This window comes from Pristis pectinata, chromosome 10 (genome assembly GCF_009764475.1).
Source record: "Pristis pectinata isolate sPriPec2 chromosome 10, sPriPec2.1.pri, whole genome shotgun sequence".
Taxonomy (NCBI): domain Eukaryota; kingdom Metazoa; phylum Chordata; class Chondrichthyes; order Rhinopristiformes; family Pristidae; genus Pristis; species Pristis pectinata.
Genome location: NC_067414.1, coordinates 14,201,715 through 14,226,352, shown reverse-complemented (window position 1 = coordinate 14,226,352; position 24,638 = coordinate 14,201,715). Strand labels below are relative to the sequence as shown.

Here is a 24,638-nt window from a genome sequence, read left to right as displayed (position 1 = left end):
CTAAGAAACAGTAAAGAACACAAAATGTTGGTGATGATTGTCTATAGGGCCTCAGATAATAGTGATGATTGGTATTGGTTTATTATTGTCACTTGTACAGAGGTACGGTGAAAAACTTGTCTTGCATACCAATCGTACAGGTCAATTCATTACGCAGTGCAGTTACACTGAGTTGGTACAGAGTGCATTGATGTAGTGCAGGTAAAAACAATAACAGTACAGAGTAAAGTGTCACAGCTACAGAGAAAGTGCAGTGCAATAAAGTGCAAGGTCACAACAAGGTAGATCGTGAAGTCATAGTCCATCTCATTGTATAAGGGAATCGTTCAATAGTCTTATCACAGTGGGGTAGAAGTTGTCCTTAAGTCTGGTGGTACGTGCCCTCAGGCTCCTGTATCTTCTACCTGATGGAAGAGAAGAGAGAATGTCCCGGGTGGGTGGGGTCTTTGATTATGCTGGCTGCTTCACCAAGACAACGAGAGGTAAAGACAGAGTCCAAGGAGGGGAGGCTAGTTTTCTTGATGCACTGGGCTGTGTCCACAACTCTCTGCAGTTTCTTGCGGTCCTGGGCAGAATGCTTTCTATGGTGCATCGGTAAAAGTTGGTGAGAGTAAAAGGGGACAAATCAAATTTCTTTAGCCTCCTGAGGAAGTAGAGGCACTGGTGAGCTTTCTTGGCCGTGGTGTCTACGTGATTTGACCAGGCTGTAGGTACAACAGTAATCATGTGTGACTTTAGTCTACATATAGATTGGTTCAAACCAGATTAGTAATAGCAATACGGAAGAGGAATTCTTTAAGTTGGGTACATGATGTTTCTTAGAACAATAGGTTGAGGAACCAGCTGGAGGACAGACTATCCTAAACTGGATAATGTGCAATGAGAACAGAATAAATTCACAATCTTATTGTGTGGTTCCTCAAGGAAGAGCAACCATAGCATAATATAATTCTTCATTTAGAGTAAAAGGGTCCACATCTGGGGTCACAGCCTCGGGAAACAGGGTGAGATGAGGAGAAATGAAATAAATGATCAGCAATGAGCATACTGAATATAGGAGGAGGCCCCCAAGGGGCCACACAGCTGACTCCTGCTCCTGACTTCAGGTGGTCAACCATGAAGTCTTCCCCCAACAGCTCTCTCCACTCTCGGAGTGCAGCTACAGTTCTGACTCCCCAGTGTTATCCCAGGAATCCTGCCACAGATGTGCAGGGAGGAGATGCCGTGGCTCAGCTGCAGGGAGGGGATGTTGCAAGGAGGGGATACTGTGGTTCAATTGCAGGGAGGGGATGCTGTGGTTCAGTTGCGGGGAGGGAGTGCTGTGGTTCAGCTGCAGGGAAGGGATGCTGCAGGGAGGAGATGTGGCTGAGTTGCAGGGAGGGGATGTTGCAAGGAGGGGATACTGAGGTTCAATTGCAGGGAGGGGATGTTGTGGCTCAGCTGCAGGGAAGGGATGTTGCAAGGAGGGGATACTGAGGTTCAGCTGCAGGGAGGAGATGCTGTGGCTCAGCTGCAGGGAAGGGATGCTGCAGGGAGGAGATGCTGTGGCTCAGCTGCAGGGAGGGGATACTGAGGTTCATTTGCAGAGAGGGGATGTTGTGGCTCAGCTGCAGGGAGGGGATGTTGCAAGGAGGAGATGTTGTGGCTCAGCTGCAGGGAGGGGATGTTGCAAGGAGGGGATACTGAGGTTCAATTGCAGGGAGGGGATGTTGTGGCTCAGCTGCAGGGAAGGGATGTTGCAAGGAGGGGATACTGAGGTTCAGCTGCAGGGAGGAGATGCTGTGACTCAGCTTCAGGGAGGGGATACTGAGGTTCATTTGCAGAGAGGGGATGTTGTGGCTCAGCTGCAGGGAGGGGGTGTTGCAAGGAGGGGATACTGAGGTTCAGCTGCAGGGAGGAGATGCTGTGGCTCAGCTGCAGGGAGGGGATACTGAGGTTCAACTGCAGGGAGGGGATGTTGTGGCTCAGCTGCCAGGAGGGGATGCTGTTGCTGACCAGCTGCCATGGCAACAACGCCCATGGGCAGCAAGGACACGCACACCCCCTGGGGCGCGCCTGCGCGTCAGCCCGCCCTCGCAGCGCCTGCGCAGTACTCCCCACGCCCCCCACCACCCCGGTGCTGCCCGCTCCCGGCTCCGTTTCCGGTTCCGCCAGTTGTCCGGGGTAACCGGCGGTGAGCGGCCGCTCATCTGATCCCGCTGTCGCCTCTGCTTTGAGGTGATGCCCCAGGCTGAAGGCGACTGAGGTGAAGCGACGCAAGCCGGCCGAAGGTAGGAGGGAGGTGGGGAGGGCAGGCTGAAGGAGCGAGTACTCCCCACTCCACTCCGTCTGCGGTAAGGGGGAGGGCTGCACCTACCTGGTTGGCGGGGGGGGGGTATACGGGCTGCAGCGCCCCTGGCGGCCGAGAGGAGGAGGGGTCCGAACGCACCCTGCCGGCAGTGTAGGAGCAGGGACCTGCCACCCTGTCTGCAGAGGAACCCCTAGCTCTGGAGTGGGGATGGAGCCCTCTGTGAGGTTGAGGGAGGGTTGTTCGCCCTGCCTGCAGAGAGGGCGATGGGATGCTGGGACCACCACACATTCAGTTCTTCCCAGCTTGGCTGTTGGTCGTGTAGGTAGACTGAGAAGATAACTGGAGAGATACCTGGGTACCTTCAGCCTGTTGCTCTCTCTTTGTCTGCGTCCATCTGTCCTTCACCTGCCACTCTCTCCCAGTTCCACCCCTGCTCCTCTTCCCTACCTGGCACAATCTGCCTGTCATCTTATACCCCTCCTCGGTCCACTAGTCACCTTGGACTCCATTCTCACCACTTTGTACTGGCCATCTCGCCTCTCCACTCTCAGTCCTGATGCAGGGTTTTGACTCTAAACATCGACAGTTCCTTTCTGCCCCCTCTCCCCGTTTCCCCTCCTTTACCCCCCCTTCCCTCACCCCCCCCTTCCCTCACCCCCCCCTTCCCTCACCCCCCCCTTCCCTCACCCCCCCCTTCCCTCACCCCCCCCTTCCCTCACCCCCCCCTCCCTCACCCCCCCCCTCCCTCACCCCCCCCTTCCTCACCCCCCCTCCTCACCCCCCCCTTCCTCACCCCCCCCTTCCTCACCCCCCCCTTCCCTCACCCCCCCTTCCCTCACCCCCCCTTCCCTCACCCCCCCCTTCCCTCACCCCCCCCTTCCCTCACCCCCCCCTTCCCTCACCCCCCCCTTCCCTCACCCCCCCCTTCCCTCACCCCCCCCTTCCCTCACCCCCCCTTCCCTCACCCCCCCTTCCCACTCCGTTTCCCCCCACTGGATGCTGCTCGACCCGCTGAGTTCCTCCAGCAGATTGTTTGTTGCTCCAGATTCCAGCACCTTCAGCCTGTGCTGTCCTTGGGAGAATTACCAAGGTGACATTTTAGGGAGTGTGATAAGGAATCATTGGTTTGATTGAATTGGAGAATGAAGGCAGGCTCCTTGAGGAAGTGATGTGGTTGACTGTCATAGAAGTTATAACGGCGTTGAGGGCTGACAACAGCATCAGGACATAGAATTAGGAGACAAGGTTTAGCATTTATTTAATAATTTGCACTTAATTATATTGTAGCTAATGATGGCAAAAGACTTATTGATCTGAATCAGACACAAAATGCTGGAGGAACTCAGCAGGTCAGGCAGCATCTGTGGAGGAAAATGAACTGTTCATTTCCCTCCATAGATGCTGCCTGACCTCAGTTCCTCCAGCCTTTTGTGTGTTGCTCCAGATTTCCAGCGTCTGCTGAATCTTTTGTGTCTCAATTGATCTGAATCAGAATCAGATTTCATATAACTGACTTATATGATGTGAAATTTGTTGTTTTGCAGCAACAGTACAGTGCAAAGACATTATTATAAATTATTATAAATTACAAAAATAAATAAATAGTGCAAAGAAAAAAGTAATAATGAGGCAGTGTTCATGGACCATTCAGAAATCTGATGGTGGAGGGGAAGAAGCTGTTTCTGAATCGTTGAGCATGGGTCTTCCGGTTCCTGTACCTCCTCCCTGATGGTAGTAACAAGAAGAGGGCATGTTCTGGATACTGAAGGTCCTTGGTGATCTGATTTTGTAACTGCTGAACAATCTGTCAGTCCTACCCACGTCATGCAGTGATTCTGATTTGCATCTCATCGTTCTTACAGTTATCCACGTTCTTCCATAACACTGGGTGGGAATGCAAGTATAAAGGAATCATTTAGTGGAATGTAGAAACTTTTACTTTTGTGCAATTTACTTTGGGCTTATTATAGAAATGGGATTACATTAACATCCTAAATGACAGCAGATGAAACAACTCTGAAAAGTGCGTGGTTTTACAGCAGCCAACTGAAATAACAGATTAGTGCCTGGCTGGAAGGTTTGGCTTTGACTATTCTCTCGTTGTGATTATTTGTGAGTAAATGTTTCAGACTTTTTGGTATGCTTGCTGTATGTTAACAATTACAAAGAATTTTGAATTAAAGTAGTAATGCTGTACTTTTATCAATGCCTGCATTGTAGGTTGTACGTTTTCATTGAAGGCACAATTTATTGATGTATTCAGAGTTGAAGTGGCAAGGAAGGAAAAGTCAAGAAAAGCCAAAAGTTTAGTGAAAGCATTGTGTCATTTCACAACTTGTTCTTCTAATTCTCCAATCCACCCAATCACACACCAGCTGCATTATTGTTTCAAGCTTTTGTTACCCTTGGAACAATACATCTTAAAAACTGTACTCTGTTTGCTTTTGACTGGTTTTTAATTCGTTTTCTCTGATCTTGCTGTTCTGTTCACTTCTCATCCTGTATCCCTCCTTTCCGTAATGGAATTAGTCATTCCACGTCTGGCTAACTTTGGCACTGAATACTCTTGGCATCGTAATTGTTCATGAGTTGAGATTTTTTACCTTACGCATGGTCTGTTTTCAAGAATGCAATTTTCTTTTTCCTGAAATTTGCCTGCTTATCTTTGGCTCTCTTTCCCTGCACCCACCCAACTCCCCAGCCACTGCTTCAGGAATATAATTTATGTTTCAGCTTGTATGAGCTGCAACTCGTACAGAACTCTAGCACATATCCTGCCAAAATAAAGGACAAGAAAGTTGCATTTATATAGTGCCAATTTACATCTCCTAGAAGCATAAAAACACTGCATGTCTGGGAATTATTTTGAAGTGAGATGTTCCATTTGAATCAAAATCCCACAAATAGGAGCAGGATGTACGAAATTTTATTCAGTTATGGACTAAAGTTTGGCATTTAATTCTTCACTTTGAACAATGCCATGAGATCTTTGTCCAGTAGAACAAATAGAAAGAACCTTGGTTTAGTGCCATTTAGGATTGTGGTGTCTCCAACAATGTGATGGTGTTAGCTTGCATCACGTCAAGTGCAGGAGGGGAGCTTTAATCCACAGGTCACTGATTCAGGAAAACTAAACCAGTCACTTGCCACATTCCATTGCCACTTTGTTACCAGTCAAATTCACTTCACTAATCCAATTCTTTAAATCCTTCAATAGATCCACTTCATTGTATTCCTCCCACCATGACCTTTTAGTATTTCCCTTGCTCTAACCAAATTGCTGCTTGTATTTTCCTTTGCTGTGCCCTGTTCTATTCCATCAATGAACTTCTGCCCCTTGACATTCTGTCCAAAAATTACTTCACTCCTACACTTCCATTCTGCCTTAAAAAGCTTTTGCTGCATACTTTTCATCCAGTCACTGTGATCAGATTCTAAAGCTTTATGTGTTTGGCTTGCTGTGCTTAGTAATGTTGAACTTGGAAGCCATTCCACGCATTTGAAACAAAATGCTTTTTCAAATATGTTATTGTACAGTTTGCCTGAAAGTTTAAAATGAATCACGAACAGCCCACTGGAATCATGAATGCAGCTGTCATTAAAAAAAAATGCAGATGGAACAACCCTCATTTTATACTTGCATGCTTTAGTACAACTAACACATGAGGACATTACAGGCATCCGTGGCAATGCAAGCCACAGGAGTGAAAACCACAGCATTTCTGTGATTTGGAACGTCTGTATGGTTGAGTTCCAGTGTACATTTATATGGTGTTGTTGATGATTCTGAAACTAAGTAGAAAAAGGAATGTTACATCTTTTCAACCATGTTTGCATATTTTCTTTGCTGATTGGATCCTTTCAATGTTGGTGGAGATACTGTCCTAAACGCTGGAATTCCCCATCTAAACTTTTCCAGCTTTTGTACAGCTTAAAGACACTTCTTTAAAATTGCAAGTTTTTGATCCAAATAGTTTTTTGGTTTGGTGTCAAAGTTTGTTTTTTGTTTGAAGTCCCATTTGGATGTTTTGCACAAGTTTGAACACTATATAAATGTGAGTGGTTGTCTGGAATGTAAAGGATGACTTTAACTGTGGGGAATTTCGATGTCCAGGTCTTGGCATCTTTAATTTTAACTGATGAAGCTAACGATCTCCATTTCTCTACAGCTGTTAATGTAGCAAGGCATCACAAAGCAGTTCACAGCAGCATCAAGCAAAAAATTGATGTTGGCCTGTGCATTGTCATATTATGTCGGGTTATCAGAAGCTTATTATTAAGGAGTATCTTAAAGGAGGAAAAAGAAGTAAAAATGTTAAAAGAGTGAACTTCAGAACTCAATGCCTTTGCAGTGAAAGGCACACTTGTAACTGCTGGCAATTAAATTCAGGGGTGAGCACAAGTCCACACTTGGAAGACCCCAGACATTGCAGAGGGTTATCAGGTTTAAGAAGATAGCTAAATTAGAGAGAACATAATAATTAGTAGCAGGAGCATGCCCAAAGGCCTCGGGAACTTGCTCCACCATTCAAACAGATCATTGCTCTTCCTCTACCTAAAATTTATTTGCCTGCCTGATCCCCATATTCCTTGATTTCACCCCCCCCCCCCACCATGCCCATTAACCTATTAATTCCTGTCTCGAACATATTCAACAACCAAATATCTACAACCTTCCAGGATGGAGAATTTCAAACATTTGTAACCCTCTGAATAAAGAAATTTCTGCTTGAGTCAATACAAAATAATGAACAATATGGTCTCAGATCATAGCATGTAGTTAATGACATTCCAAGCACAAGGAATGATTTCTCAGCATCTGTTATAAGATAAGATTTCTTTACTAGTCACATGTATATCGAAACACACTGTGAAATGCACCTTTTGCATAGTGTTCTGGGGGCAGCCTGCAAGTGTCGCCACACTGCCGGCACCAACATAGCATGCCCACAACTTCCTAGCACATACGTCTTTGGAATGTCGGAGGAAACCCATGCAGTCATGGGGAGAACATACAAACTCCTTACAGACAGCAGTGGGAATTGAACCCGGGTCACTGGCGCTGTAATAGCATTCCACTAACCGCTACACTACTGTGCCTCCCATATATATCTTCAGATTGAATCATCCTTGCAACTCACTTCCCTACCTAGCTATTTATCTTCAGCAAACTTGGATACATTCCACTGTCCTCTTACCTTGTCATTAAAGTTGACTGTAAAGTGAGGACCCAGTAAAACCCAACCCATCTGAGAGAGACCCCTTTATCCCTATTCTTGTTTCCCATCCACTTAGCACTAATATATCTATACTAATATATAACCTTCAATTCCATGAGCTCTCTTTTACATAACAAGAAAGAATGGAGCTATGAAGAGATTTGAAAAGAATGGTATGGATTTTAAAGTCAAGGTATTGCTTAGCCTAGAGTCAACATAGGCGAGGAAGCACAAGTGAATTGGGTGGTGCAAGTAACAAGTTATCATGCACCAGAGACACCTCTGAGGGGTTCTTGAAACAGTATGTGGAGAGTCCAACCAGAGGAAAGCATTTAGTGGACCTAGTTTTGGGAAATGAGCCAGGCCAGATGACAGACCTGATAGTGGGTGAACACTTTGGGAATAGTGACCATAACTCATTATGTTTTAAGATAGTTATGAGTCAGGATAAAATTGGATCTTGCGGAAAGGTATTAAATTGGGGGAGGGCAAAGACAGGATAAGACAGGAGCTAAGGGGCATTGATTGGGAGCAGCTGCTGTTGGACAAGTCCACGTCTGATGTCGGAGTTGTTTAAAGACCAGCTGATGGGAGTTCAGGATCGGCATGTACCAGTACGGACAAGGATGGTAAGGTAAGGGAACCTTGGATGACCTGAGAGGTCCTAAATTTAGTCAGGAAGAAAAAAGGAAGCATACATAAGGTTTTGGAAGTTAAAAATCAGACTGGGCTGTTGTGGAATGTAAAGATAGCAGGAAGGTGCTCAAGCAGGTGATTAGGAAGGCTAATAGGGGCCATGAAGTGTCCTTGGCAAGCAGGATCAATGAGAATCCCAAGGCATTTTATACACTTTAAGAAAGAGGATAATTAAGGAGAGGGTAGGTCCAAGGATAAAGGAGAGAATTTGTGCTTGGACTCAGAGCAAGTGGCTAAGGTACCAAATGAGTATTTTACATCAGTATTTACCGAGGAGAAGGATTTGGAGGATAGTGAAATCAGAGTGGGGCATGCTAATGTGCTGGGACATTTTGAGATTGAGGAGGTAGTGCCTGGTCTTTAGAAAATCATTAAGGTGGATAAGTCCCCAGAGCCTGATGGCATATATCCCAGAATATTGAAAGAAGCAAGTGAGATTGCTGGGGCTTTGACAAAGATCTTTGTGTCCTCACTAGTAACAAGTGAAGTCCTGGATGATGGAGAGCAGCAAATGTTGTGCCTTTTGTTCAAAAAGGGAAATAGGAATAATAGAGATAATTATAGGCCAGTGAGCCTCACGTCAGTGGTAAGGAAGCTATTGGAGGGGATACTCAGGGATAGGATTTGTGTGCATTTGGAAAGGCATGGCCTGCTTAGGGACAATCAGCATGTTATTTTGGCTGGAGGGCCATGACCAGTGGTGTTCCGCGAGGATCGGTGTTGGGACCTCTGTTGTTTGTGATTATATATCAATGATTTGGATGAAAGTATAGATGGGTGGATTAGCATGTTTGCAGATGACACCAAGATTGGTAGAGTTGTGGACAGAGTAAAGGACTATCAAAGAATGCAGCAGAATATAGATCAGTTACAGATATGGGCAGAGAAGTGGTAGATGGTGTTTAATCCGGGCAAGTGTGAGGTGTTGCACTTTGGGAGGTCAAATGAAAGGAGGAAGTATAGAGTTAATGGTAGGTCCCTTAATAGCATTGAAGTACAGAGGAATCTTGGGGTCCAAGTCTATCGTCCACTGAAAGTGGCTATGCAAGTGAATAAGATGGTAAAGAAGGTCTATGGCATGCTTGCCTTCATTGGTACGGGTGTTCTGTATAAGAGTAAGGAAGTCATGCTGCAGCTATATATAACTTCAGTTAGACTGCGCTTGGAGTACTGCGTGCAGTTCTGGTCTTCCCATTATAGAAAGGATGCGGAAAGGGTTCAGAAGAGATTTACCAGGATGCTAGCTTGTTTAGAGTGTATGAGCTATAAGGAAAGGTTGGACAAACTTGGGTTGTTCTCCCTCATGCTTCAGAGGCTGAGGGGAGACCTGATAGAGGTTTTCAAAATTATGAGAAGCATAGTTAGGGTAGGTAGTTAGAATCATTTCCCTAGAGTAGAAATGTCAAACACCAGAGAACGTGCTTTTGAGGTTAGAGGGAGGAGATTTAAAGGCAACTTGAGGGGTGTTTTTTTTTACAGAGTAGGTGCCTGGAATGGGTTACCGGGGTAGTGGTGGAAGCAGGCAGTTTGATGGAGTTTGAGGCTTTTAGATAGACACGTGAAGGGAATGGAGGGATATGGATGATACACGGGAAGAGGACATTTAGTATAAGCTGGCATCAAGATCGGCACAACATCGTGGGCCAAATGGCCTGTCCAGTGCTGTACTATTCTGTGTTGTTCTATTGACCAGAAATTCAGTAGGACCAGCCATATAAGCATGGCTCTGAGAGCAGGGTAGGGCTGGGTATTGTGTGGGGAGTGTTGGGTATTGTCTACCTCCTAAGAATTTTCCACCACCTGCAATCCAAAAATCATAATGGAATACTCTCCACTTACTCAGATGAGTGCAGCTCTAGCAACACTTGAAGCTTGACACTATTCAGGACAAGGCAGTTTATTTCATTGGCATCTCGTCTATTGCCCTAGACGTTCATTCTCTCCACCACAAGCACACTGTGACTGCAGTGTGTACCATCTGCATCTGGAATATTGGTGAGATCAATCTGGAATACTATATAGGTCTGGTCCCCCTACGTAAGGAGGGATGAACTTGCAGTAGAGGGAAGGCAGCAAAAGTTCAGCAGATTGATTCCTGGGATGGCAGATATGTCATGAGAGCACTGGGGCTATACCTTCTTGAGGTTAGAAGAGTGAAAGTTGATCTAATTGAAATATGTAAAAGTCTTAAGGAGCTTGACAGGGTAGATGGGGTATGATGATTAAAACCAGAGGTCCCAGAGTCTCTCAGTAAGGGGTTGGACAATCAGGACAGAAATTAGATGAAATTTCTCACTGAGGGCATAGAACCTTTAGAATTCACTATCTGAGGGCTCTGGAGGCTCAGTCAATAAGTACATTCAGAACAAATCAAAACATTTTAAGATATTAAAAAATATTGGGTTATTGCAGGAAGATGGCAATCAATTAAAGATCAGCCGTGATCTTATTGAATAACAGGGCTTATTGAATAAACAGGGCTGTACAAGGGGTTGAATGGCTTGCATCTATTTCTTATGTTCCTATCTATAAAATACACTGCTCATTACTCAGCTACACTGACATGACCTCCTAAATCCACAACCTCTACCTCAGAAAGGATAAAGGCAGCAGGCACATGAGAGCATGATCACTTGCAGATCCCCCTCCAAGTTGCACACCATCCTGACTTTTAAATGTTTCACCATTCCTTTATTGTCACTGGGTTTAAATTCTGGACCAACCTACCCAACACGATTATGGAAGTACCTACACTGGAAAGACTACAGTGGTTCAAGAAGGCAGCTCACCATTTCTTTCTCGAGGGCAATGAGGGATGCGCACTTGACAGTGATGCACACATTGTGAAAATGGAATTTAAGGAACTTCTGCTTCGGAATCCACATGAATTACTTGTCAATTAAATTATGCTTGTGACAACATAGCATGGGAGTTTACAATGCTTTCACTTTACATTGTGCTATAAACTTTACTTGATCCCAACCGTGGAACAAATTTTGGGGGCTATCAGAGCTCAGCATTATCATGGAATAAATCGGACAGCAAGTTCAAGTGCCTGTACTTGCACAGTTAATTGCAGCAATTCAGCAGTTGCTGTCTAGTTAGGCTGCACTATACTCTTTAACTTGCCAATGGAGAAGAATGTGTAAGACAGGAAAGATCTGAACTTGGAGTACTGAAGATAAAATTTGAAGTTGGTGCTTTCAGAAGTATATGAAAAATAAAAATGACTGCCAAACAATCTATCTGACCCTGATAGTTTTACAAGCATGGAGTTTGTCTTTCAGAAGTTCTGAAGAAAGGTCATTGCCTGTCACATTGAAAAATTAATTCTGTTCCTCTCTCCACAGATAATTCCTGGCCTGCTGATTCTTTCCTGTACTTTCTCTTTGTATTATTGAAGCTAATCATTGCTGGAAATTTTCGGTTTTTTTCCCCTTTGTCTGTCAGCTTATTGTCCATTTGTTATTCCTGATCTTCATGACCTTTCTTCAACTTTCTGCATATGATTGGAATCTAGTTGATATTTTCTGTCTTTGATTTTTGCATGTCTCAGTCATATTCTTCAGTCCAACTGGTTGGAGGATTGTGCTGGAGTCTGTTTCGTTCCCACACACTTCAGATCCCCTTTACTGGGGGTCAAGTGGATCAAGTGAACTCAAAAGTCTGTAGAAAACTTATGGCAGCTCCCATATCTTCATGCTGACTTGAAAATCCAGTCCAATAACCTCACATTTGCCAATTTCTACCTCTTCAGTAAGAAATGAATGGTTTTAATTTTACCTTGATATATTCACATTAAACTTCTATTCAATTGCTTCTGACATACAGTGTCGTAAAACAATGATTTTTAAGTTACTTGCACTCAAGGATTCAAATTGTTTGGAGAGACCTTGTAACAGATTTTAAAAGTGTCCTTTTTGTTCAATATTGTCCTGTTGCTGCAGCTGCAACCTAAAAGGGCCTGTTGCTAGTGGCAATTGGCAAGAGCTAAGCAAAATGAAAGGCTGTCAGATGAATGGCAAATACTGTAATTTAACAAATTGACAAGTACTAGAGCCCTCATTTAAAAGCTTCTCATGTTTAGAGTCTTGCAGTTTTATTTTGCCAAATTGGTATTTGTCAAATGACCTACCCAAACGGCTGAGCTGCTGGTCTGTGCTGCAAGAAAAGAGTATACAGGGAAAGTAGGAAGGCTGGATAGTTGCATGATGGCCAAAAGGCTTTCTTCTGTGCAGTATAGTTGTTTGTTTCACTCTCTCTACTTCAGTAGCAGATAGTCAGGAATTTGTCAGTCCTCCCTCATCCAATCACCTCCTTGACAGTGGATATGCCTCATCATAAGTGAGCAAATGCTGTCATGATTTTTATTTCCCCAGCATCCCTCACCCAAATCCCAACACACCAAGAATGTACAGCCTGCTTCTCACCTACCTGGTTGCTGTTTCATTAAGCTATCCTTTAAACCGTCTACCAAAACAGCAGCTAGATTTAAACAGAAAGAGAAGATTAAGTACTGTTTTCCCTGATTTCAGTGACTACAGATGTCAACAACTGAGTCTCACTAATGCCCCTTACATTTAATATAATATTATCCATTAGAACATGAAAGATGCGAACATTGTCAGGATGGATCGTGTCAAATTAAACTGGGGCTTTTTATTTCTGTTTGAAATTGGTAGGTTATTTAGATAGCAGAAATGTGCTGTGTGTAACTTTAGTTTTGCTATAAATTAGTATAAAGATCATGTCCACAGGATGTGGAAGTAAAATGGCCAATATTTACCACAGTCAAGGATTACGTGGGATTTCCAGCACATAAAGGGCCATTTAGCTGTGCCACTGTATTCCACATGAACCTCTTCGTCTTACCCAATCAGCATATCCTTTCACTTCTTTCTCCCCAATGAAAGAGGAAGGTTGGTAAATATATCACTTTATTTATATCATATTATTATGGTATTTGTTTTGGCTTACTGAGAAAAGGGTCAATAAATTGTGGCACTGTTAGGTTGGTTGTTCTGAATATTGGTTGTGTTATAGGAGATACTGATTATGGGTACGCAATTACCTGATTCAGAAGGCAGACAAAAGGAAGTCAGGAGTGGTCTGACAATTCCTGTGCAACTACTAATAGATGACTCTAAAGAAAGAGATCTGGAGAGGAGCTTGATAGCTCTCTTGTCAGCCAGGTAATGATGGATGTCTCTTATGGAGGCACCTCTTGAATTTTTCATGATGTGTGAAATGCAGAGTCATTGGTTTGGTTTCATTTCAAGTACACGGCATAGCAAAGAACTATTGACTGTAGAGGCCAAGTAATTCTCTTGTTTTTCAGATCAATGAAGTAGAGCTGGGCTTCTTTGCTTTTAACCACAGGGAGTGTGGTAGTATTCCTCAACAAGCGTGTGAGAACAGGTCCACATGCGCAGTCCAACCATGATGGAAGAAGATATCGAAGTGGCCATCAAAGTGGTGGTTGTTGGCAATGGGGCTGTTGGTAAATCGAGCATGATACAGCGGTACTGCAAGGGTATTTTCACCAAGGACTACAAGAAAACCATTGGGGTGGACTTTCTGGAAAGACAGATTCAGTGAGTAAACAGTTGTACTATAACATTTAAGGATTGTCTCTTACCAAAAGCACAATACTATAGATGCTAGAAGTCTGAAATAAAACCAGAAAATCTTGGAAATACTCAGAAGGTCAGGCAGCATCTATAGAGAGAGAAACAGACATATTAGTTCATTAACCTGGAAATATTGAAAGGTAATTAAATATGTTTCACCCTCTGTAAATACTACTGGACCCTACTGAGTACTTACAGCACTTTCTACTTTTTTCAAATTAAGTATGGTCCCTTTGTCATTTCTAAGGCACCCCATGCGTTGTGACAACAGGCAGTCTTGCTTGTATTTGAGCAGACCTTGATATTTTAGGCCCAGGCATTTTATGCTGTAATTACTTGGTAGAAATAGTGCCAAATCCTGCTGAGCAAATTGAATGTTTTACTGATTTGGGTCCTCTTACTTCCATTCTGGCATCTTCCTAAATGGCACCCACTGTGGTCTAAGTAATCTGAATGATGTTACTCCAACAAACTCTTCCTCTCCATGGTAGTTGAGAATGATAATAATTACCTTTCATAGTATAAAGGTCACAGCAAATTACAGTATAAGTCACTCAAAGCTGACATTACAAAAGTGTTAACAAATTCTACTATTGGGTGTAAACAGATAATTTAATACATCATCTTCCCACTTCACAACACAGCTTATTAAAGCATCCTTGTACAGCACTGCCATTTTTCCAAATTACTTTTAAACTATATGCAACCCTTTTTTTTTGTATTTGATATGCCTTGATTTGTGTACTCTATCTTTGAGCCCAGGGTACATTCCTTTGTTTCAAGTACCCTTAGGGCAGTTACATCACAGGCAAAGTATAGATTCCAGCTACATCCACCTCCAGACCTTTCCCCTCAGTCCTATAGCCTACACTGTCCCTCAGAACTGTCGGACATCAACTAGATGAGTCAAACACATCTTCCAAATGAAGACATCGGAAGTTAAAGACATTGTCGTCAACCTTCCCCACAGATTTTGTTGCATCATCGTTTAATCCAGCCTCTCACCCCCACTGGTTGTAAGTAAAGAAAATAATGCAAAATTTTAATGACCTGTTTGACTTGGAGCTAACCCTAAACTCCTTCATCACATTCAAGATTGACTGCAAAATTCCATTGCTCTTCTGTAATCTTTACTGAAACGCTTGTCTGTGTTTTTTTTCCATCTGCAAATTTGATTTCAGCTGCCCACTCTATCTTGGTGTGTTGTCTACCATCAATTATTACTTAAACAGATCTGAGCTTTCTGGCTTTCTCCTTGCTTTCATGTAACATGTCCATCCTCAGTGACACTGCATTGCTGTCCTCAACTTCAAATTCACTCGTGGCCTCCATTCTATCTGCAACCTCCTTGCATTCCTTTCAACTCTTTAACTTCAGTCTTGTGCCCATTCTCTTTTTTTTGTGTTCTAGTGATTGTGGCTGTTCTGACCCAACTGGAGTTTACCTCCATAAACTGCCATGTTTTTGTATCTTTCTCTTCATTTTTAACAATCTTCTCAAAATCCATTTTTAACAATCTTCTCAAAATCCATCAATTCATCAACTTTTATTTTTATCGTCAGTATCGTGCACCATGACTCATCATCCATTACTTTCATCAATTTTCATTCACTTTTTCCCTCCTTTCTAAAATGCCATGAGGCATGCCCAGTTTAATGTAGAGCATGCCTTTACGTCTTACATCATATTCATCACCATTGATTGGGCTATCTTACTCCACAATGACTGATTATTCTAAACCCCAAATTCCTGAGCCTGGTATGCAATAAATGAATTGCAAGGAGCACCAGAGAAGCAATAGAAATTTTTCAAATAAAAGCATTATAAAGTTCAAAGGAAGCTTTCAGCTCAAGGTATATTTTCTGTCTTGCCAGTTAGTTCCGCTCTTTCTCCCCTAAGGTTCTGCATTTCCCCCTTCATCATTTATCCAGTTCTTTTTACATTTATTATGCATTCTTTCATGCTGTGCATTCCTGACAATAACAAATCAGAGTTCAAAAACAGCTGATCACATCTTCCGCTCTGGATCTTTTGCCAACTACTTTAAAGTTTCTCACAAGCATTCAGCAGTAATTAGCTGGCCTAGACATCTTTAAAGTAAGGAAGGGAAAGGTAGCCAGGACAAGTCTCTGGACACCCCTGCAGCAGATGAACAACTGCCTCATGGAAAGCAAGATCTAGGTTGGCTATGGTTTCTGTGTAGATAAGTAATCAGACAATGCTTACTGGTCCAGATTTACTTCAAGTACAGGAGAGTGACTCCTTAGAAAGCAAGGAGGTGGTAGCAATGGGGAGAAAATTGCTCAGGAAAGAAGGGGTAATTTTGTTTTTAGGAGATGGGCATTTGGAAGGAGATAAAATTCTTCCAAGAACCAGGGAGAAATATTAAAAAGGTAAAAAAAAAATATTTTAGTGGGTTCTTGAAGTTGAGTCTTATATCTTAGTAAATTTTAATTTTCCTTTTACACTGATTTTAAATTTGGATTCAAAAGAGTGAAAGTTTCCACTTTCTGCTACTTGTAAGAGTACAGTTATTTCAGCAAATTTCTGCTCTGTTCCTAATGACTGCTGGATTATTCCTAATGAACTCTATCATTCTGACTTCCCAGTCTGCAAGGGTGTTTGGTGTGCATTGAAACACAGTAATAGAGGATAATGGTGAGTTTGAGATTATACAATTTGTTATGACAGGGGTACTAACTTGTATTCAGCTCCTGGCCTGAGAGAGATCTTGGAGTTAAGGAGGAATAAAACTGAAACAATATCTGCCTGTTAGCACTCACATAACCATAACAATTAGAATCAGCTCCATTATTCATCGATCATGGTTGATCTTGTATCCTGGCTCCACTTTTCTGCCTGTTTCCCCATGTTCTTTGTTCCTTTAATGTAGAGCTGAATTTACCCAATGACAGAATGCTCACAGTCCTCTGTGATGAAGAATTACAAAAAAATTATAAGCAACTGTGTGAAGAAAATTCTTATCTCAATCCTAAACAACAGATGCTATATCCCAAAACTCCACATCATAGTTCCAGAAAAACAAACCACCTTGCCAATCTCTCTTGGTGATATCGTCCCTCATTCTTCCGAATTCCAGTGAGCCTCGTCGCAAATTACTGTCTCCACAGAAGACAATCCATTCTTCGCAGAAGTCAATCTAGTGAATCTTCAGTGCAGGGGTCCAATGCAAGTACATCCTTTAGGTACAGAGACTAAAGCTCCATACAGTCCTGCAAATTGGGTCTTGCCAATTGCACCAAAACTTATTTACTTTTGTTTTACAACCACAGTGGGCCAAAGGGTCTGTTTCTGTGCTGTATAACTCTGACGCTATTGCAATAAAAATCAACGACTGTTTACCTTCCTAATTGTTTGCTGCAACTTTCAGCATAACCAGATCTGCCTGTCCACCCACATTTACTAGGTTCTCATTGTTTGATTTAACCTGTTTTTCTAATTTTCCTGCCAAAGAGTTTAACCTCACTTTTTTTTGTCATTTGTTGTCACTTACCTGCTCCTGTATTAATGCTCTGTTCTTCAAGGTCAAAATTGTACCTCACTTGCGCCTTTGTGTCATCCTTTGCTATCAGAAAAACCTGCATGCTTTTATTGTGTCTATGATTTCTAACAGTCAGGTACCTTGGAGCATTTGACTCCCAACCTTGGTTGCCATGCTGCTGTTTCTCTGCAACAGATATTGGTCTTAATTCATTTACAGAATGTGAACCTTGCTGGCTGGGTCAGCAATGATTGACCATCCATAACTGCCATCGAGAAGCTAATGTTGAGCCACCTTCTAGAAATGCAGTCCTTCTGATGCAGTTACAGCTACAGCACTGTTGGGTAGGGAGTTCTAGGATTTGGACCCAGTGATGATGAAGGGACAGCAATGTGTTTCCTAGTTAGGATGGTGTGTAACTTGGAGGGAAACCTGTGGGTTCTGATGTTCCCATGCATCTGCCTCCCTTGTATTTGGAATGGAGGTCACAGGTTTGCAAGGTAGTGTTGGAGAAACTTGGGTGAATAACTGCAGCGCGGTTCAGCAGTGGTGGGGGGAGTCATGTGTTTACTGCAGTAACCCATTTGTCGTTATTTGTGCCGTTAGTTCATCCATTATGCATACTTTGTGAGATACTTGTGCATATTTATGAGATACATCACCTTTAATTTTAGTTTTCTACCATTTTTCCTTGAATTGACTGTTTACTGATGTCTTTCCTATGACACTCTGCTTATCATGACTGTAACTATCAATCTGCATTGTAGCCTTATCCTTTTTTAATTTTATAGCCTTTCCCTCACTTGATCCACGTCCCCATTTCACACCCTTTTAACTGATTTATAGCTCTTTCTACTTATCCAATCCACAAAGGCACTGGTTCCATCCCAGTTTACACAGAGCCATGTCCCAACAGGAAAAAAACATTACAGATGCGAATGTCTATGAATCGAAATCCATTAAATGAATTAGTTTTATGTTTTTACTCATAGAAAACATGACAACAATTCATGAACTGTAAGACCCCACATCAAATACTTGTTTTTTTGGGGGGTTGTAGGCTTAGGAAAGACTGCTTCCCTGGGCATCTGAAGGACTCCTTTGAGCAGTACCATTGTCCCTTTTTTTTAAGAAAAAGTCAAATTGTTCCTTAGCACAACTTCAGAATAGATGAGATGTTTATACCCACAACCTTCTGATTAATGGCCCTATCTCAACCAAGCTGACAAGCAGTAAAATGTTCATGTAATGGTGTTGAGTGCTACTTCTGTTTCAGCAAGTCACAGCGTGGGGTGGAGGATCTCTCGATGGTTTGCAAGAGGGACAGTTGAAGGGGAGTTCATTTGGATTGCTCATGCACATCTCCCAGGAGTTTACGTTCAGTCATCCTCTGGGTTAAAGAGTAATTGTGTTGAGGTATCTTTGGGTGATAACACCATTAAAATGGATAAGGCCAACAAATTGAAGTAAGCCATAGAAAGCAATCATGAAATAGCAGTCTGAGCATATGATGTAAAGGCTATTCTCATTGGTGCCAAACAGCTGTGTTCTTGAGATCATACAGCACTATCTGTAATTAAGCACGGTTAAACTAAATAAAGGCTCTGATAAATGTTCAAATGGACAACAGTTACCATCTAATTTTAGGTTTTGAAAATACATGATTAGATCTGAAGTGTTGCATTTATCTTTCAGAGTTAATGATGAGGATGTCAGATTAATGTTATGGGATACAGCAGGCCAAGAGGAATTTGATGCTATCACAAAAGCCTACTATAGAGGTGAGTCCAGTCAGTCTTAATAGGATTCTTTGTAAGTGGATACGAATTACTGTTCTTGATTGGTGTGTTATTTGATTTAAATAGTCAACCATGTTTATAGAATCCATAGAACCATAGAACACTACAACACAGAAAACAGGCCATTCGGCCCTTCTAGTCTGTGCCGAAATGGTATTCCGCTAGTCCCATTTACCTGCACCCAGTCCATAACCCTCCAGACCTCTCTTGTCCATGTATCTATCCAATTTATTCTTAAAACTCAAGAGTGAGCCCGCATTCACTACATCAGATGGCAGCCTGTTCCACACTCCCACCACTCTTTGAGTGAAGAAGTTCCCCCTAATGTTCCCCCTAAACTTTTCCCCTTTCACCCTAAAGCCATGTCCTCTCGTACTTATCTCTACTAATCTAGGTGGAAAGAGCCTACTTGCATTAACTCTGTCTATACCCCTCATAATTTTTGTAAACCTCTATCAAATCTCCCCTCATTCTTCTGTGCTCCACGGAATAGAGTCCTAACCTGTTCAGTCTTTCCCTGTAACTCAACTCCTGAAGACCCGGCAACATTCTAGTAAATCTTCTCTGCACTCTTGCAATCTTACTGATATCCTTCCTATAGTTAGGTGACCAGAACTGCACACAATACTCCAAATTTGGCCTCACCAATGACTTATACAACCTCACCATAACATCCCAACTCCTATACTCAATACTTTGATTTAAGAATGCCAGGATGCCAAATGCCTTCTTTACACCTCTGTCTACCTGTGATGCCGCTTTCAGGGAATTATGTACCTGAACTCCCAGATCCCTTTGTTCCTCTGCACTCCTTAGTGCTCCACCACTTACTGTGTATGTCCTACCTTGATTTGTCCTTCCAAAATACAACACCTCACTTGTCTGCATTAAATTCCATCTGCCATTTTCTGGCCTATTATTCCAGTTGGTTCAGATCCCTCTGCAAGCTTTGAAAGCCTTCCTCGCTGTCCACCACGCCTCCAATCTTAGGATCATCAGCAAACTTGCTGATCCAGTTTACCACATTATCATCTAGATCATTGATATAATCAACAAACAACAATGGCCCAAGCACAGATCCCTGAGGCACACCACTAGTCACAGGCCTTCAGTTTGAGAAGCAATCATCCACTACCACTTTCTGTCTTCTCCCACACAGTCAATTTCGAATCCAGTTTACAACCTTTCCATGGATACCTAGTGTCTGAACCTTCTTTCTTTTTCAATCTTTTTGTTAGTTTTCAAATTAATACAGATTAATATACAAGATCAATGTTTGTACATGTAATACAAAGATCAGGAGAACAATCATGGCATGGATAATCATAAAGAACAATAAAGTATAAAAAAAAATCTGTAGATCCAACGATCTCTTAGTGAATGAATATAATATAAAAGAAAGGAAAGAAAAAGATTTATTATATAAATATAAAAGAAAGAAAAAAAAATCCCCAAAACAATAAGAAAAATTATAAACAATATATCAAACCAAACTAAGCTAAACAAAAAAAAATTTCAAGTGTCTGAACCTTCTGAACCAACCTCCCATGTGGGACCTTGTCAAAGGCCTTACTAAAGTCCACGTAGACAACATCCACAGCCTTTCCTTCATCTACTTTCTTGGTAACCTCCTCGAAAAACTCTACAAGATTCGTTAAACACGATCTACCATGCACAAAGCCATGCTGACTATCCCTAATCAGCCCTTGGCTATCCAAATACTTGTATATCCGATCTCTCAGAACACCTTCTAATAATTTACCCACTACTGATGTCAGGCTCACTGGCCTGTGATTACCTGGTTTACTTTTAGATCTTTTTTAAACAACGGAACTACATAAGCTACCCTCCAGTCCTCTGGCACCGCACCTGTGGCTAAGGACATTTTAAATATATCTGCCAGGGCCCCTGCAATTTCTACACTAGTCTCTCTTAATGTCCGAGGAAATATCTTATCAGGCCCGGGAGATTTATCTACTTTTATTCGCTGTAAAGCAGCAAGCGCCGCCTCCTCTTTAATCTCTGTGTTCCGTGACACTATTGCCTGTTTCCCTTCCTTCCATATCCACGCTGCCAGTTTCCTGAGTAAATACTGATGCAAAAAAACTGTTTAAGATCTCCCCCATCTCCCGAGGTTCCACACATAGACGACCACTCTGATCTTCTAGGGGACCAATTTTGTCCCTTACTATCCTTTTACTCTTCATATACTTGTAGAAACCCTTTGGGTTTACCTTCGCATTATCTGCCAAAGCAACTTCATGTCATCTTTTTGCCTTCCTGATTTCCGTTTTTTAGTATTTTCTTACTTTTTCTATACTCTTCAAGTACCTCATTTGTTCCTAATTGCCTATACCTGCTATACACCTCTCTCTTTTCCTTAACCAGATCGCCAATATCCCTTGAAAACCAGGGTTCCCTATGCTTGTTAACTTTGCCTTTAATCCTGGCAGAAACATGCAAACTCTGCACTCTCAAAATTTTGCCTTTGAAGGCCTTCCACTTACTGAGCACATCCTTGCCAGAAAATAACTCATCCCAATCCACTCTTCCTAGATCCTCTCTCATTTCCACAAAATTGGCCTTTCTCCGATTTAGAACCTCAACCGGAGGACCAGACCTGTCCTTATCCATAATTAACTTGAAACTAATGACATTATGGTCACTGGACCCAAAATGCTCACCCACACATACTTCTGTCACCTGACCTGTCTGGTTCCCTAATAGGAGATCAAGTATTGCATTCTCTCTCGTTGGTACCTCTATATATTGATTTAGAAAACTTTCCTGAACACATTTGACAAATTCCAAGCCATCCAGCCCTTTTACAGTGTGGGAGTCCCAGTCAATGTGTGGAAAGTTAAAATCCCCTACTATTACAACTTTCCGTTTCTTACATTGGCCTGCTATCTCACTACAGATTTGTTCCTCCAATTCTCTCTGACTGTTGGGCGGTCTATAATACAACCCTATTAGTGTGGCCACACCTTTCCTATTCCTCAGCTCCACCCATATGGCCTCAGTAGACGAGCCCTCCGGGCTGTCCTGTCTATGCACAGCTGTGATATTTTCCCTGGCTAGTAATGCCACTCCTCCCTCTTTCATCCCTCCCCCTCTATCACGTCTGAAACAATGGAACCCCGGAACATTAAGCTGCCAGTCCTGCCCTTCCTGTGTAATCATGAATATTTTGTGAATATGTTTTTGACTGGATCTAAACTTAAGAGGACTTTTTTTTTAAGTGCTCATTTAAAGGTGACTATAGTATATTGTCATAGCTGGCAACAACGTATTCTTCTATTAATGCTTGAGTGTTGATCCACCTGCATAACAAAATCCGTGGATTCGGTAGTATGAGCCAAAGCTGTAAAAGTAGCTGTTTAAAGTTTAACATCAGTCTCTGAAGACTACTACTTTCAACAAATTTATGCTTAAATCCTCTCTTTCTCCCTATCTCATTCCTGCTGTTAAAATGATTATCACTTAGTTGATATAGACAGACTTGAGTCCTTGCACCAGTAGAATGAGGTATTTTTCCTGGTCCTGTATGAAATGTTGTGCAACTCCATTACTAATGTGAGTTTGTAAATTGCGCATCAGAAAACTTGCAACCCTGGAAAATTGTGGCAGAGCAAGAGCTGCAATAAAAGTATTGGTGTTTCTATAATTTGTGCAGTGAACATCCCCCACATTAATGAGTGGCAAATCCCTCACCTCCATCTTTAATCTAGTCCCTATTAAATCAAGTACTCTGTCTCGCTTGCTCTCTGTCACCCTAGCAGCTTCCTTGATGGCGTTTTGATCTACGCTTCCTTAAGTCCAAGGGACGCAGACTTGAACAATTATGCTGGACAGCTGTTTTAGCCATTTACTGCCAGATGTGACTGGATCACACAAAGCACAGTCAGGCCCTGTTCTTGTCTGCCAGAACTGCTGACTGTTCCAGGATTATCCTGGAATGCAAAGATAACCCACTGCTGCAGATCATTGTCTTCCTTCCCTCTCTCTTCTATCATTGCCACTACCCCCTCCCCATGAGTGCAGGAGTTCTTGGACTTCATCACAAAAATTGTGACCAGCTGTTTGGCTCTGCTTACACCTTCCCTTCCTTCACCTAATGCACTGAACCAAAGCACAAAAGTTGCACCCATCCCTGGCACTATATCTGCGTCTTTCTTTAATTTCTCTCCAATAGCCTTTATGCCCATACTGAGCTTATTTTATCTATGGGAACATCCTCCTGTTCTCTCAACCCTATTTCTGCTGAACTGCTCACCACCTAACTTCCCTCCATTGTTACCACATTGTCTATCTTCAGAAAAAACACTTTTTTCCAATTCTACTGTCATAACTACTCTCTTCAAAAATCAACTCTTGCACAGTCTGTACTTGCAAACCATCACCCCATCTCCTACCTCTCTTTTCTGTCCCAAGTCCATATCCTCCCAAACTTGAGGCCACCTGTTGCAGAATTTGCTTAAATTCCTTCAGTTAGATTTTTACCTAGCTGTGATTGCTGAAGCTGCTCTTAAAGTCACATAAAGTCCCAGATGATTGCAGTGAAGCTAATCTATCCCTCCTTATATTTTCCAAATCATTTACAGTCTCGTCTATGCTATTCCACCTTTGTCCAGCTGTGTGGGACAGCACTCACTGGTTCCATCCTTTTCTATACAGCAGTAGGCTCTAAATGATCAATAGAATCTCCTCTTTCCACACTTGTTCCTTTACCTCTGGTCGATCTCAAAGATCTATCTTTGCCACCCCACTTCCCCTTTCAACATGCTGCCACACTGCATCATCTGAGAATATTGTGTCAGTTTCCACAAGTACATTGACAACAGTCAGATCTCCATCACCACCACCTCTCTTGACCCCTTCGTTCAATCTAGATCATCAGATTGACATCCAGTGCTAGACGAGCAGAAGTTTCCACACAGTTTTCATTGGGAAGATTAATCCCATTACAAACTGTTGTCATGTAACCACCATCCCTCTCTCTCATATGTCTGAAACAGAATTTCCAATTTTGTACAAAAACAAAATGCTGTAAGATCAAAGCAGGTCAATCAGCGTCTGTGGAGGCAAAAGGTGTTGGTTCACATTTGGGGTCAATACCCTGCATTAGGACTGAGAGGGAAGAGGAAAGATTGCCAGTATATACTGTAGCAGTGTGATCAAAGGTGGGATAGAGGCTGGTAAGTAATAGGTGGAACTGGATGGGGAAGGGTGATGGGTAGGTGGAACCAGGTGGGGGCCTTCAGAGCACTTTGGGCAATCTGAGGTTTTGACTGGCACTACATAAATCTTTTATGCATAGCCAGTCATGTTATTTCTTTCTCGTTTCTCATTGTACAATAACCCACCAAGGAATCTGCACTCCTCCAATTCTCACCTTGTGATCAACCTGGAATTTAACGGCTTCAAGGTTGGTAGTCTTGCTTTACACTCAAAAGCCCTGTGCTCTGGGATTTGCTCCCTGCACTGCCTCTCTATCTGCAT

The 24,638-nt window shown here is 42.6% G+C and overlaps 1 protein-coding gene across 6 annotated transcripts in view; it reads left to right on the top strand.

Annotated features, from left to right (window-relative positions):
- The first annotated feature begins 2,123 nt into the window (after nucleotides 1–2,123).
- Nucleotides 2,124–24,638, top strand: part of rab23 (RAB23, member RAS oncogene family) — a 32,247-nt gene continuing 9,732 nt past the window's right edge. Inside the window, exons 1-3 of one of the 6 annotated variants that reach the window (XM_052025129.1) lie at nucleotides 2,124–2,270; nucleotides 13,544–13,799; nucleotides 19,033–19,118. In XM_052025129.1, coding sequence (XP_051881089.1) covers nucleotides 13,630–13,799; nucleotides 19,033–19,118 — 256 coding nt within the window. In that variant the 5' untranslated portion in view covers nucleotides 2,124–2,270; nucleotides 13,544–13,629. Of the gene's footprint in view, nucleotides 2,334–4,180; nucleotides 4,403–11,896; nucleotides 11,962–13,299; nucleotides 13,398–13,543; nucleotides 13,800–19,032; nucleotides 19,119–24,638 lie in introns of those variants that run through there. The other 5 variants (XM_052025130.1, XM_052025132.1, XM_052025128.1 and 2 more) reach the window with 5 other exon arrangements.